The sequence below is a fragment of the Oenanthe melanoleuca genome, chromosome 21 (genome assembly GCF_029582105.1).
Source record: "Oenanthe melanoleuca isolate GR-GAL-2019-014 chromosome 21, OMel1.0, whole genome shotgun sequence".
Taxonomy (NCBI): domain Eukaryota; kingdom Metazoa; phylum Chordata; class Aves; order Passeriformes; family Muscicapidae; genus Oenanthe; species Oenanthe melanoleuca.
Window position 1 is genome coordinate 1,565,009 of NC_079354.1, and position 12,398 is coordinate 1,577,406.

Here is a 12,398-nt window from a genome sequence, read left to right on the forward strand (position 1 = left end):
AGGGGTGACCTGCTGGAGCATCTCTGCACAAAGTCCCTGTGGTCCCATGCTCAGTGAGCTGTCCTTGAACCAGCAGGATGTCCTGGGGGTCAGGAGGCTCTGGGGTGCACTGGGAGGAGCACTGGCAGCAGGTCAGGCAGTGACCCTGCCCCTCTGTGTCCAGCCCTGGGCTCACCAGCGAATGCGAGGAAGTGCCTGGAGCATCTCCCTCGCTGAGGAGAGGCTGAAGGGCTGCTCAGCCTCGAGAGGAGACACAGCTGAGAGGGGCCCTGTCCCTCCCTGTCTGCAGGAAGGGGAGGGCTCAGCAGTGGCACAAGAGCAACGAGCAGGAACTGATGCACAGGAAGTTTATCTCAACATGAGGAAGAACATTACTGTGCGGGTGACCTAGATAAGGGGTGGAGTGTCCATCCCTGGAGATATTTTTAAAAAACCCCAACAAAACACCAAAACACAAAAGGACGGAGTTCTGTTTCGTTTTCTCTGGGATGATCGCTCTGGACCACACCAGGGCTCTTCCAGTCTGACTCCCGGTGTGATTCTGGGACTCGGAGGCGGCGGCGCTTCCGGGCAGCGGGCGGCGGCTCCGGGGCTGAGCGGCGGCTCCGGGAAGGGACCGGCGGCGGTTCCGGGGCTGAGCGGCGGCTCCGGGAAGGGACCGGCGGCGGCTCCGGGGCTGAGCGGCGGCTCCGGGAAGGGACCGGGGGCGGCTCCGACCATTGAGCGGAGATTCCAATAAGGGACCGGCGGCGGCTCCGGGACTAAGCGGCGGCTCCGACCATTGAGCGGTGATTCCAATAAGGGACCGGCGGCGGCTCCGGGCATTGAGCGATGGCTCCGTGGAGGGACCGGCGGCGGCTCCGGGGCTGAGCGGCGGCAGGTCCGGGCATTGAGCGGAGATTCCAATAAGGGACTGGCGGCGGGTCCGAGGCAGAGCAGCGGCTCCGGGGTTTGAGCGGCGGTTCTGGAAAGGGACCGGCGGCTGTCCCGGGACAGCGGCGGCTCCGGGGTTTGAGCGGCGGCTCCGGAAAGGGACCAGCGGTTCCGGGGCTGAGCGGCGGCTCCGGGCATTGAGCGGCGATTCCAATAACGGACCGGCGGCGGTTCCGGGCATTGAGCAGCGGTCCCGGGGCTCAGCGTTGGCTCCGCTGCCCAGGGCTCCGGGCACTGAGCGGCGGTGCCGGGGCTCATTGACGGTCCCGGGCATTCAGCGGCGGTGCCGGGGCATTGATCGGCTCGGCAGTCCGGGCTCCGAGCATTCAGCGGCGGTGCCGGGGCACCGATCGTTGCGGCAGCCCGGGCTCGGGGCCATGGAGGAGCAGCAGCGGCGGGCGCTGCGGCGCGGCCGGGCCCGGCTGGTTGCGGCGCTGCGGGTGGAGCCGCTCTGGGAGCCGCTGGAGCAGCGCGGCCTCTTCACCCGGCCCATGCTGGAGGAGCTGCAGGTGGGCCGGGAGCGGGACACGGGACACGGGGCGGCCCGGAGAGGGTCCGTGCTCCCTGAGAGCCGGGGCCGGGCACGGCGGGGCAGCTCCTGCATGCCCTGAACCCAGGGACAGCCCCAAGGGAGGGTGCTGTGTCACTCGAGCCCTGGTGGCAGCACTGAAGGGTGGCCCCCATGTCTCCTCACCCATGTCCCCTTGGGCCCGGAGAGGGAACCCATGTCCCCTGGGCCCTGTGACAGATCTGTGGGGTGGCCCCCAAACCCCCTCACTCTAGTGCCAGACATGGGAGGGATTGTCTTGTGTCCTCTCAAGTCCAAGGGAGACTCCAGGTGCCCTCACTCTGGCCAGGGAACCCCCCCTGTTTGAGAACCCCCCCACACTTGTCCCTTCTTGTCCCCAGCCCCAGGCAATGCCAGGTGTAGAGGTTTTTCTTTGTGTCCCCATCTCAATCTGATGACACCCTTAAGGTGTTTTTGTTACAGGTGCTTGGGGGTGCTACGGGCTTGGGGGTGTTTTTACCCCATCTTGCACACTGGTGACAGCCCAGGGATGTCTGTCTGTCCCCAGGGGCCAGGCTTGGGGTGCTCCCTCTCCCCCTTTGCCTCTAGACTCTCTATTGGGCTGGCTGTCCCAGTGGTGACCATTGTTGTTGGAGGAGGGTGGTTGCTGGGGGTCTCTGGGTTTTGCTGTTGTTTTCACCATGTCCATGGCCTGGGTGTGGATCCCACACTGCCCTGCTCAGAGTGGTTGAAGGGCTGCCCAGGCACTGCATGAACACCCGTTGTGGGTTTTTCTCCTCTGCAGAGCGCTGGCAGCCGAGGGGAGCAGGCCCGGCAGCTGATCATCGACCTGGAGACTCGAGGGAAGCAGGCTTTCCCTGCCTTCCTGTCCATCCTCAGGGACACTGGGCAGGGCAGCCTGGCCGAGATGCTGACCCAGGAGTGCCAGTCCCGGCCGGTGCCACCGCAGCTGCCAGACCTGCAGCCCGTGGAGCTGGAGCTGCGGGAGGAAAAACAGCGGAAAAGTCAGTGCTGGGGAGTGGTGTGGGTGTGGTGTTGGGGTGTGGTGTTGAGAGTGTGGTGTGTTTTTGGCAAACAGCAGCACTGGGGGTGACAGCTGGGATCCCTCTTGCTGTGGGCAAAAAATAATGATTTTTTTTATTATCCTGGTGGAGGGGACTGTTGGGAGGATCCCAGAATGGTTTGGGTTGGAAGGGACCATAAAGCTCATCTCATTCCATCCCCAGCCATGGGCAGGGACACCTTCCACTATCCCAGGTTGCTCCAAGCCCTGTCCAACTTGGACTTGAACACTGCCAGGGATGGGGCTCCACAGCTTCTCAGGGCAGCCTGTATGTCCTTTTCAGCAGTGGAACCTTTTGGGCTTGGACTCATCCTCTGTATTTTTGTCCCATGTCATTACAGATGTGACCCCTCATGAACGTTTGTCTATCCCAGTCCAAGCTGAGAGTGAAAAACCTCGAATACCTCCTGTGCCAACTCGGGGTAAGCCACATTCCACTCCTAGAGCCACAGCATGCCAAAGGCTCATTTGCAGTATAGAGGAAAGGGGAAATTAATTTGTGTTGGGCAAGACATGAACTCAAGCAGTGTGGTGAACTGAATCCTATGTCTGTTTTTTGTTGTAGGTTCAGCTGTTGACAAGAGGAGCCGTGACCAAGTTAGTATTTGAGAAGGCTGAAAATGTTCCCTACTGGGCAAGAGCTCTGTGCCTCATGGGTGACTCCAGAAAATATTTCTGGAGGAGCTGGTTCTTACTTTGTCTTACCTGAGCAATTGCTCTGTGGCTGTAACAGGGCTGATGGTCCCAGAGTGGGTCAGTCATTAGCCAGATCCTCCTTAATATTACCACAGCAATAACACAAATTCTTGGCTTCTTTTGGTGAGGTTTGATGGTGATGCCTAGAGGAATTCCCCAGAAATTTCAACTTGCTGTTGAACATGCTACAGAAAAACAGCAGCTGGTATTCCAAAGGTTTTCCCTAGTTTAGTGGGTTGTTTCTTGCTCCTGGCTGCTGATGAGATGTGTGTGGAGAATGGGTGCTCCTACCCATCCCTAGGACTGGAGAAATGAAAAAGCTGTGAAATGAACTTTAAGGACTGGCACTGTATCCTGCTGGATTAGCCAGCAAGCACTTGGAATAAGAGGGAGTTTAATTGTGACTTGTCCCTGCCAGGAGTATGAGATGAAAGCAGATCCCTGTGGACACTGCCTGATCCTCAATAATGTCAACTTCTCCAGAGACTCGGGGCTGTCCACCCGAGAGGGCTCTGACCTTGACTGTGAGAAGCTGGAGAGGCGCTTCAAGGCCTTGCACTTCACCGTCCTGACCCAGCGGGATCTGCAGGCTCAGGTGAGGCTGGGTGTGTCCTGCTGACATGAGGGATGGCAGATGAGCCCCTGGAAGTGATGGGAGTGCTTTAGGGGATGTGTCTCGTGCTGGCAGCACACCAAAAACCTCCCACAAAGAGCCACTTGCATCCTCTTGCTTTATTGTTGTGCTGCAGTTGCAGAAGGAGAGAGGACCTTGTATATTTTTATCTCTGCATGAATGTTGAATCCTGGTTGTGATTTGTAGGGATTTGGTGAGGCTGTGTTTTTGGGACAGCTCAGACAGCTGTGTTATGTCTGTCTGTGCCATCCTTGGCTGTTACTGGAAGTGCTGGGGGGAACTTGATCAACTGAAAGTAAAATATGGTTCTCTGCTCACCCACCGGCTCCCAATCAGAAGCAGAGGATTTAATGAGATAAATCATGTGGAAATGTGCTTTGGTTTGTGGTGCTGTGTTGTAAAGAGTGAAGAGAGGTGAGAAATCTGTGTGATTAAAGCAGCCAGTGTTAAATAAGGGCAGAGATGCAGAAATACTCTCTGTCAATGGCTTTTGCCAGCTATACTGGGGGATCATGTTGTCCTGTGGCAGAGATTGACTGGATCCATGGCAGTGCAATTAGAACAGAGCCTGGCAGTAACCTGTGGCTGAGATTTTGTTCTCACTGTGATGTTTTCCACACAGGAAATGGTGTTGGAGCTGCTGAAGCTGTCACGGCAGGACCACAGTGCCTTGGACTGCTGCATTGTGGTCATCCTTTCCCACGGCTGCCAGGTGGGTTTGTCCCATCTCTCCCTTTGTTCCTTAGGTGAGGGAGAGGGTTAATTCCCTGTCCTGTGGTCTCACACAGGGTGAGAGGGAAGTGGTCTGTCAAAACTTTGTTCTGCCATCACAGTACATTTCAAAGAGTTACACCCTTATTCTGGGTTAAAGAAAACAGGAGCTTCTCTGGTGTGGTCTGATCCAGTGCTGCCAGTGGACAAGTGTTTTCCATTTTGGAAGTTGGGGCTAATAATTTTGAATTCCTTCCTGTTCTCCAGCTCTGACAGGGAGATGCTATTAGCAATAAAGCCTGTTTATTCCAAGATAGTTCTTGAAGGATGAGGAGAGGCATTCTTAGGGAAATGGTGCATGGGATGTGCCAGTTGTACCAGAGGATGAAGACCTCCTTTGCTGTAGGATACAAGTTGGATAATTGAAGTTGAATTACTGTGTTTTAGTGCATTTCCAATGTCTCCTGGATGTCCTCTCACCCTGACTTGGCAACAGGGATTCCCGCAAACCCCAGGATTTTTTCTGGTACCTTTATGCCATGAAGCACCTGATGGGAAATGGGCTCCCTCAGAGGTGGCCTTGCCTTCCATGTCACTAGCTCCTGCATTTTCCTCTTGCAGACGAGCCATATTCAGTTTCCTGGAGGCGTTTACGGAACGGATGGAAAACCCATTCCCATAGAAAAGATTGTGAACTATTTCAATGGGTCCAATTGCCCGAGTTTGAGAGGAAAACCCAAACTGTTCTTCATCCAGGCCTGTGGTGGAGGTGAATCTTTGTGTTGGCTCTGGTAGCAGAGATGTGGTCAGGCTGTGGCTTTGGCTCCCTTTCTGTTCATCAACTGCCCCTCTCTTCAGCTGTCTTCTCACACCAGCTCCTCTCATCATGTGCTGAGAGGCTGCTCCAGCTCTTCACACACAGTGAGGAATTTTGTATAAACCAGCAATGACTTTGACTCAACCTGTGCAGCCCAACAGCCAAAAAGCCTTGTTTTGTTCTAGGACCTTTGTCCTTTTCTTTGTCCATCTTTTCTTAACCTCAGATGATTCACAACTGGGAATCTCTTGGGTGGGATGAATGTCAGGAGCTGTCTTGTTGCTGCTTTTTTTCAGAACAAAGAGATCAAGGCTTTGTAGTGGATTGTGACTCACCTGAAGATGAAGCTCCTGGGGGTTCTTTGGAATCAGATGCGACCCCGTTTCGGGTTCCATCGGATAACGGGGATGAGCCCGATGCCATTGCCAGTTTGCCCACACCCAGTGACATCTTGGTTTCCTACTCAACTTTTCCAGGTGAAACAGCCTGTGCAAATCCTTTTCTGAGCATGAGGGAATTAACAAAACAGTCAGAGCTTCATGGCCAAAGATGGGGGAAATTCAGGACAACCCAGCTCTGTGGAGCAGCAGGAACTTGTTGGGATGAGGACAGCAGGTGGGTTCTGGCATAACATTCTCCTTCTTTCTCTGAAGGTTTTGTCTCCTGGAGGGAGAAGTCGAGTGGCTCATGGTATGTGGAAATGCTGGACAGTGTGCTGAAGCAATATGCCCATTCAGAAGACCTGCTCACCATGTTAGTGAGGGTAAATGTCCTTTTTGTTCTTCTTTTTGTTGATGAAGGAAATAGTCAGGGGTGTGATCAGTTGGGGCATGGAGGCCTACACTCAAAAATAGGGTGAGGATATTGAGTGTTGAGTTTAGGGATGGGCTAATTGGAGGACTGCAGGGAGGTTTAATTACAAAGAAAGTGTCTGGCCTTCATCTTCCAAAAATCACTGGAGGTTTCTCCAGTGAGAAATAATCATGGCAATAGAGGATTTCCTTAATCTTCCTGAAGAAATTGCTAAAAAATGTCATGGCTTGTCCTATCCAAGCTGGTGGGATTTGGGTGCTCCTGTAAGCTTGTCCTGGGGATGGAGGAGCACAATGCACAGGGATATGGAATGAGTCTGGCTGATCAACATCTTCCTTTGTGAGACTTGTTGACTCAATATTGCCAAAGCTGCATACAAATGTAGGTGCCCCAGATAATTTTTCTGTTCTCTATGGGTAGGAGAAAAGTCCAATGTGGAGGGAGAGAGGAACTTACAGAATCACCTTGTTGTTGTTTTCTGGTTGTTGTGGTGATTCTTTGGCCTGGCAGCCATTGATTTCAAGGGATGGGGAGAGCATCTCATTCCTCAGCCTCTCTTGTGTTCCCAGGTGGCACACGCTGTCTCTGCCAAGGGGAGGTACAAGCAGATCCCGGGATGTTTCAATTTCCTCCGTAAAAAATTCTTCTTCACGTGCGACTGACACGTGGCTCCAAGCCCCCTGCCAAGCACTGGAGATTCTTCCTGTGGCTGAATGAAACCTGTGCCCAGCATGACTTGGTGTCAGTGCTCCCTGTGGGTTTTGCCTGTGTGTCCAGATGTTTGTCTGGGGAAATGTGATCTGCCAGCGCTGGCTTTGCTGTGGAGTGGAGATGAGATGGAGATTGTGCTGTGCCAGTGGGAAGTGTTGTGGATGGAGCAGGAAATCCCTTTGCTGGAGAACAGAGCCAGAGGAAAGCACTTCTGGCTTGTCCTGACACTGCCATGCTCAGCCTCAGTGTTTTTCTTTGCTGATCATGATGTTTGTGTCCTGTGCTGCCCGGGTAACTGATTGAGGGGACCGGGGTCTGATGTTCAAGTGAAATGGGATGAGTTTTTCAGTTCATGTTTCTAATAAATGCAATTAAAGAGCAAATCTTTAGCTGTATTCCCTTGGTTGTTCCATCTCCTCATTGCCATTTCAACACCTCCTAAAGGCTCCTCTGAAGTGGGAGGAGTAGGAACCTTCACTCATGTCTGCACTGCTCTGTGATCCATATCTCTCTGGGAGATATTCTCTGTGATGAAAACAGCTGTGATGAAACACTAACAAACACACCTGTTTGTGACTAAAAGTTTTTATTCTTTTTTTTTAAATTCTTACAGCCCCCTAATTCTGCTCCACCACATCCCCTAGAAAGAACCACATGAGACGAGCTCAGTACTATTTCCTTTATTACACTCAGTATTTGTGCTCCATGCTGTGTCCTTAGTTGGTGCTGATTTTCTGCCAAAGAGAAGACACGGGGAGGCTCGTGGTGAGACTGCTGGCAGCTGGCAGTGTGGCCAAGCCCCTGCAGGGGAGCAGAGGAAGGGGCACCCACCTCGTTGATCCAGTCGATGTAGGCGGACACGCGGGTGAACACTGTCGGCTTTTTGACCATGTTGCACTTCAGGCCGGAGCCGAAGCTGACGATGCCCTCCACCTCCCAGATGCCATCCTCACGCTGGCAGTTCAGGGGGCCGCCAGAATCACCCTGTGGGCAGACACAGTGTGGGCCACCAGCACACCTCACATCCCACACAGCACCCGCCACTGTCACGGACAGGTACAAGGATTATGAAAGAATCTCTGTGCTAAAATTGCCAAAGCTGGCCTGTCATTTCTTCTAAGTGCTGCTAACAAGGCATTTGCAAGTTCCTATGTGAAGCTATTTTGAGAACGAGAAGTTTGTTTAACACAGTATATTCTGAGGGTGAAAAACAAACACACCTGTGTAAACAATCAGATTTGTCCCATGAGAACCCACAAAGGAAAAATATAAATATATCTAGAGAGAAAATCCGATGGACATATACCATAGCTCTTACCCATCAATGAACTGAGTTTACTGTATTACTGATCAATTAGGTTTTACACAGTGCCTTCTGATATTTCTACAAATATGAGCTTTATGAATAAAGAATTAACTATCTGCATGTAGAAAATGGAGTTTTGGCTGATTTATTCCAACCCCTCGTGTGCTTCCCATGGCACCTGTGGCCCTGCACTGCTCCAGCACTGCTGTCACTCCTGCTCTGGCTGGGGCAGGTTCCACCCAGCAGTGCCCACACTCACGTTGCATCCCGAGACGACGCCGTCGCCGCCGGCGCACACCATGGTGGTGCGCACCATGCTGCCCCACCAGTCCCACTTGGAGCAGGTCTCGTAGTCCACCACAGGCAGCAGAGCCTGCTGCAGGGCGTCAGCCAGGGGCCCGTTGGCTGCAAGGACAGTCATATCTCACACTCTGCACACCCCCTCCCCAGGGACCCCTGGGGACCCTCCCGGGGACCCTCTGCTTACTCCTGATGCGTCCCCAGCCGGTGACATAGCAGGGGTAGTCATTGGCCAGGACCTTGCCAGCCTCAGGCAGGCAGGCAGCACGGACGGTGTCACTCTCCTGCACCTCCTCTGCCAGCTTGACCAGGGCAATGTCGTTCCTACAGGGGGACATGGACAATGAGGATGTGGTCCCCAGCTTTGTTGCCCCCCACACCCACTCCTGGACATATTCCCTACAGGACAAGGATGGAGTTCCATTTCTCATGGACGATGGTCTTCTCCACACCCACAGCCACAGAGCCAGGCTCATCATCCACTGTCAGGTCCTGCTTGCCCAGCACCACACGGTAGGTCAGGGAAGAGCTGCCAGAGACAGAGGGGATGTTAGTCCCCACAGATATTTCATCCTGTTGGTACAGACCACCCCCCCAGCACCCCAACACCCACCTGATGCAGTGGGCAGCTGTCAGCACCCACTGGGGGGCAATGAGGGTCCCACCACAAGTGTGGTACCAAGAGCCAGAGCGGGTGTACTGCAGTGAGATCTGCAGGGGCAGAGGCACAGGGTCAGAGCAGGAATGTCCCCATGCCTGTCCCCATGCCTGTCCCTGTGCCCCCTTACCTGCCAGGGCCAGCTGTGGGCTACGGCATCAACACCTCCCACCACGCGGGAGCTCAGCTGCGGCGGCACGGCCGGCTGGCCGCATCCGTAGGCTGTGTGACACCAAAGGGACATCAGAGGCTGCCTGTGCCCGTGCCCAGGGCCAGGCCAGGCCCCACAGCCCTGTCCCCCTGCCCCAGCCCTTGCCCTGGCCCCTGCACCCACCGTAGCCCAGCAGCACGACGAGGCAGACGGCTCCCAGCATGGTTGTGGTGACCAAAGGTGCTGCAGCTGGGGCTGCTCACCCCTCTTATAGTGTCCACTCTGCTGGGGACCTTGGAGTGGCCCCTCCTGCCACTGCCAGGTGGGGACTGTCCCACGCTGTGGGCACAGGGGCTCCTCAGCCTCGTGGCCCCCTCTTATCACACTCAGGGTCCCGCCTGGGAACGGCCACATCTGCCTGTCATGTGCTGGCTCCATGCTGGGACACGGCAGGGAAGCCAACCCTGCTCTGGGAATGGGCAGGGTCCCTGCTGGGGCACAGCTGGTGGGCAGCCCCCAGCCATGATGGTGCCAGTGGGGTGCCAGCCCTGCTGCCCCCAGCCCTGAGCACCGACTCCCCCAGGACACTGCCTGCCCCCAGCCCCTCCATCCTACACGGAGAAGGTTCTCTCTTTCCTGAAATGCTTATCACTGGGTGTCTTTGGGTCCCTCTCAGTATTTGTTCACCTTGTGTACACATCCTTGGCATGTTTGGGTGCATGTTCCTGGCTGCTGCCTTAGCTGTGGCATCACCTTGGATGCTTACCTTCTGTGCTGGGGAAAGCCTGGGGGCATGTGGCTCTGCCATGTACAACTCCAAAGTGCATGCCTGAGGATTTGAGGGGTTTTGCTTTGCTTTATGTTGTCATTTTAGATTGTTGTCTACATGGTTTGAAGCTGCAGAAGCTTATTTTAGTTTTTTTTTGTATCTTTGTATCAGGGCAGTGGTGGGGACCAATGCCCACACGTGGCCGGAGAAGAGCACCTGGACATGTGGACTTTTGCCAGAGGGAGCCAGGGCCACCCAAGCACCCCAAGGGGGTCCAGCAGGAGCAGGGATGTGGCTGGAATGGCCTTGCCTCTGACCAGGGATTTTTCCCAAGAGCTCTGTGGCACATGTGATCCCTTCTCCATCCCCTGTGGTGTAAGATTCTGGGTTGCCCTGTCCTGTGTTGGCTACCTTTGTACAGAGCACCTGGTTGTACAGGTGGTGCCAGGGCTGATCCTATCTCCCCTGGACCTGTTTTCCTTTGGGAAAGGTGACCCTGCCCTCTTCCCCTTATTTCCCTGCTTCTCTCAAGGGAGCCTTGGGACTGGGGTGTCCCATGGGCTGGGGGTGCAGGGAGTTGGTGCTTGATTTTGGGCACAGATGGCTCCATCTTGTCTTCTTCCTTCTTCCATGATATGGACTGCAGTGGTTTGTCCCTTCCTGGGACATCCTTGGTGGAGGTGAGAGCAGAGCAGGAGCACTGCAGTGGCACAGGGGTGGTGTTGGGGTGTGTGGTGGAGCTGGAGGACAGTGGGGGGGGTCAGGGAGAAATGGGGGAATGCTATTTTGGGTTTAGTCTTGGTTTGAAAGACAGGTGTTAATTAAAAAGGCAGGAGCCTTTCTTGAAATGGACAATGTAAACTCCCTACAAATTATTATAATTTTGAAATTAAGAAGGCTGCTTTAGTGTTTCAAATCTCAGATTTTATCTAGGTAGGAAATTCTTGGCTCCTCCCCCTGGGTGGAGCATCTCCCAGTGGGATGATGTAATTTTATCAGTCATGCACTGGGACTCAATGGCCATTAACAGGAGATATCTCCTGGAGGGAGGATGGGCTGTGGAAAGATAAAGAACATTACCCCACCTGTTTTCAACAGATGGCCCATTAACAGGAGATATCTCCCATAGACATAAAGAACACTGTCCCACCTGGTTTGAACACATGGCCCATTAACAGGAGATATCTCCAACAGAGATAAAGAACACTGTCCCACATGATTTGAACACATGGACCATTAACAGGAGATATCTCCCATAGAGATAAGGATCACTGTCCCACCTGGTTTGAACACATGGCCCATTAACAGGAGATATCTCCCACAGAGATAAGGATCACTGTCCCACCTGGTTTTTAACAGCTGGTGATTGAATACATATTTCTGGCTACATCCTGCCCTGCAAGCCAAGACACGTTTGCTCCGTGGGCCCCACTGCTCTTCCCCCTCCTTGTGTTTCAGTGCTGGATGTCCCTGAGGGGAGCCTGTGATGGGGACTGGTACCAAGTGTCAGGGCCATGCTTCCCTGTGGCTCAGTGCCATCAGCATCAGGGTGCTGCTCAGTGTCAGGAGAGTTTGTTCATGTGTCCCTGGGTGTCCCGAGCTCTCACTCCCAGGAGTGGGTAAAGATCACTTTCAAGGTTTAATTTTGATGTAAGTGATTGGATGAGTACTTCTATTTCAACAGTTATGAACTTCACAAAGTTTTGCTGCATTCTTTTAAACTTCCCCTTATTCTCCCGTATTGTTAAATATTTAATAATGGACACATCCTATAGATTGTATATAAAATGTTACACATTTAATAAAAATAAAGCTTACACTTCTTTAGGTTAACTTGTAGATTTAATGTGCCAGTTATAAATGGTGTGAACAGAACATAACAATAAATAACAATTAACATGTAAGTATAACAAATATTCCTTCAATTCTCTGCAGCCTTAGAGATTAAAAGCAGTTGAGGCTGAAGTCACTGGGTTTGTTCAGCTGGAGGAGGCTGAGGTCAGACCTAACTGGAGGCTGCAGCTCCTCCCAAGGGGCAGCTCTGATCTCTGCTCTCTGTGACCAGGGACAGGACCTGAGGGGATGGCTGCAGCTCTGTCCAAGGAGAGACTGGATGTTCGAGAAAGGTTCTTCACCCAGAGGGATCACAGCTCTGCACCACTTCCTGGGCAGGGGGACACTGTTTATTGGGGTGACACACACTGTGGGGGGTGCCCATGCCTGGCTGGGTGGGGCAGGGATGCCCCAGCACAGGGGCTGTGGCACTCTGGAGCTTGGTCTGGGGCTCCTCCATCCACCAAACCCCCT

General features: G+C 53.6%; 2 protein-coding genes across 2 annotated transcripts; one reads left to right on the plus strand and one right to left on the minus strand.

Annotated features, from left to right (window-relative positions):
• Window positions 1–292: 292 nt before the first annotated feature.
• CASP9 (caspase 9) lies at window positions 293–7,302 on the plus strand. The gene is made up of 10 exons (XM_056508316.1): window positions 293–1,442; window positions 2,247–2,466; window positions 2,867–2,947; window positions 3,091–3,122; window positions 3,640–3,816; window positions 4,478–4,567; window positions 5,188–5,335; window positions 5,680–5,859; window positions 6,037–6,146; window positions 6,766–7,302. The coding sequence occupies exons 1-10, from the start codon at window positions 1,311–1,313 to the stop codon at window positions 6,856–6,858; spliced, it is 1,263 nt and encodes a 420-aa protein (XP_056364291.1). The 5' UTR covers window positions 293–1,310; the 3' UTR covers window positions 6,859–7,302.
• Window positions 7,303–7,572: 270 nt separating this feature from the next.
• On the minus strand, window positions 7,573–9,616 carry LOC130261778 (chymotrypsin-C-like). The gene is made up of 8 exons (XM_056508317.1): window positions 9,506–9,616; window positions 9,302–9,393; window positions 9,127–9,224; window positions 8,917–9,042; window positions 8,701–8,837; window positions 8,473–8,618; window positions 7,739–7,891; window positions 7,573–7,641 (listed from the first exon to the last, which is right to left on the minus strand). The coding sequence occupies exons 1-8, from the start codon at window positions 9,543–9,545 to the stop codon at window positions 7,624–7,626; spliced, it is 810 nt and encodes a 269-aa protein (XP_056364292.1). The 5' UTR covers window positions 9,546–9,616; the 3' UTR covers window positions 7,573–7,623.
• Between the last annotated feature and the right edge of the window lie 2,782 nt (window positions 9,617–12,398).

What these genes read in the sequence shown, in the direction of transcription:
- CASP9 (XM_056508316.1), top strand. Translation starts at nt 1,311, where the DNA reads ATGGAGGAGCAGCAGCGGCGGGCGCTGCGGCGCGGCCGGGCCCGGCTG. An exon ending in ACAAGAGGAGCCGTGACCAA is followed by an intron (nt 3,123 to 3,639) that starts GTTAGTATTTGA and finishes TGTCCCTGCCAG; the next exon opens with GAGTATGAGATGAAAGCAGA. An exon ending in AGCGGGATCTGCAGGCTCAG is followed by an intron (nt 3,817 to 4,477) that starts GTGAGGCTGGGT and finishes TTTTCCACACAG; the next exon opens with GAAATGGTGTTGGAGCTGCT.
- LOC130261778 (XM_056508317.1), bottom strand. Translation starts at nt 9,545, where the DNA reads ATGCTGGGAGCCGTCTGCCTCGTCGTGCTGCTGGGCTACG. An exon ending in CCCACAGCTGGCCCTGGCAG is followed by an intron (nt 9,225 to 9,301) that starts GTAAGGGGGCAC and finishes CTGCCCCTGCAG; the next exon opens with ATCTCACTGCAGTACACCCG. An exon ending in GCGTCGTCTCGGGATGCAAC is followed by an intron (nt 7,892 to 8,472) that starts GTGAGTGTGGGC and finishes GTCTGCCCACAG; the next exon opens with GGTGATTCTGGCGGCCCCCT.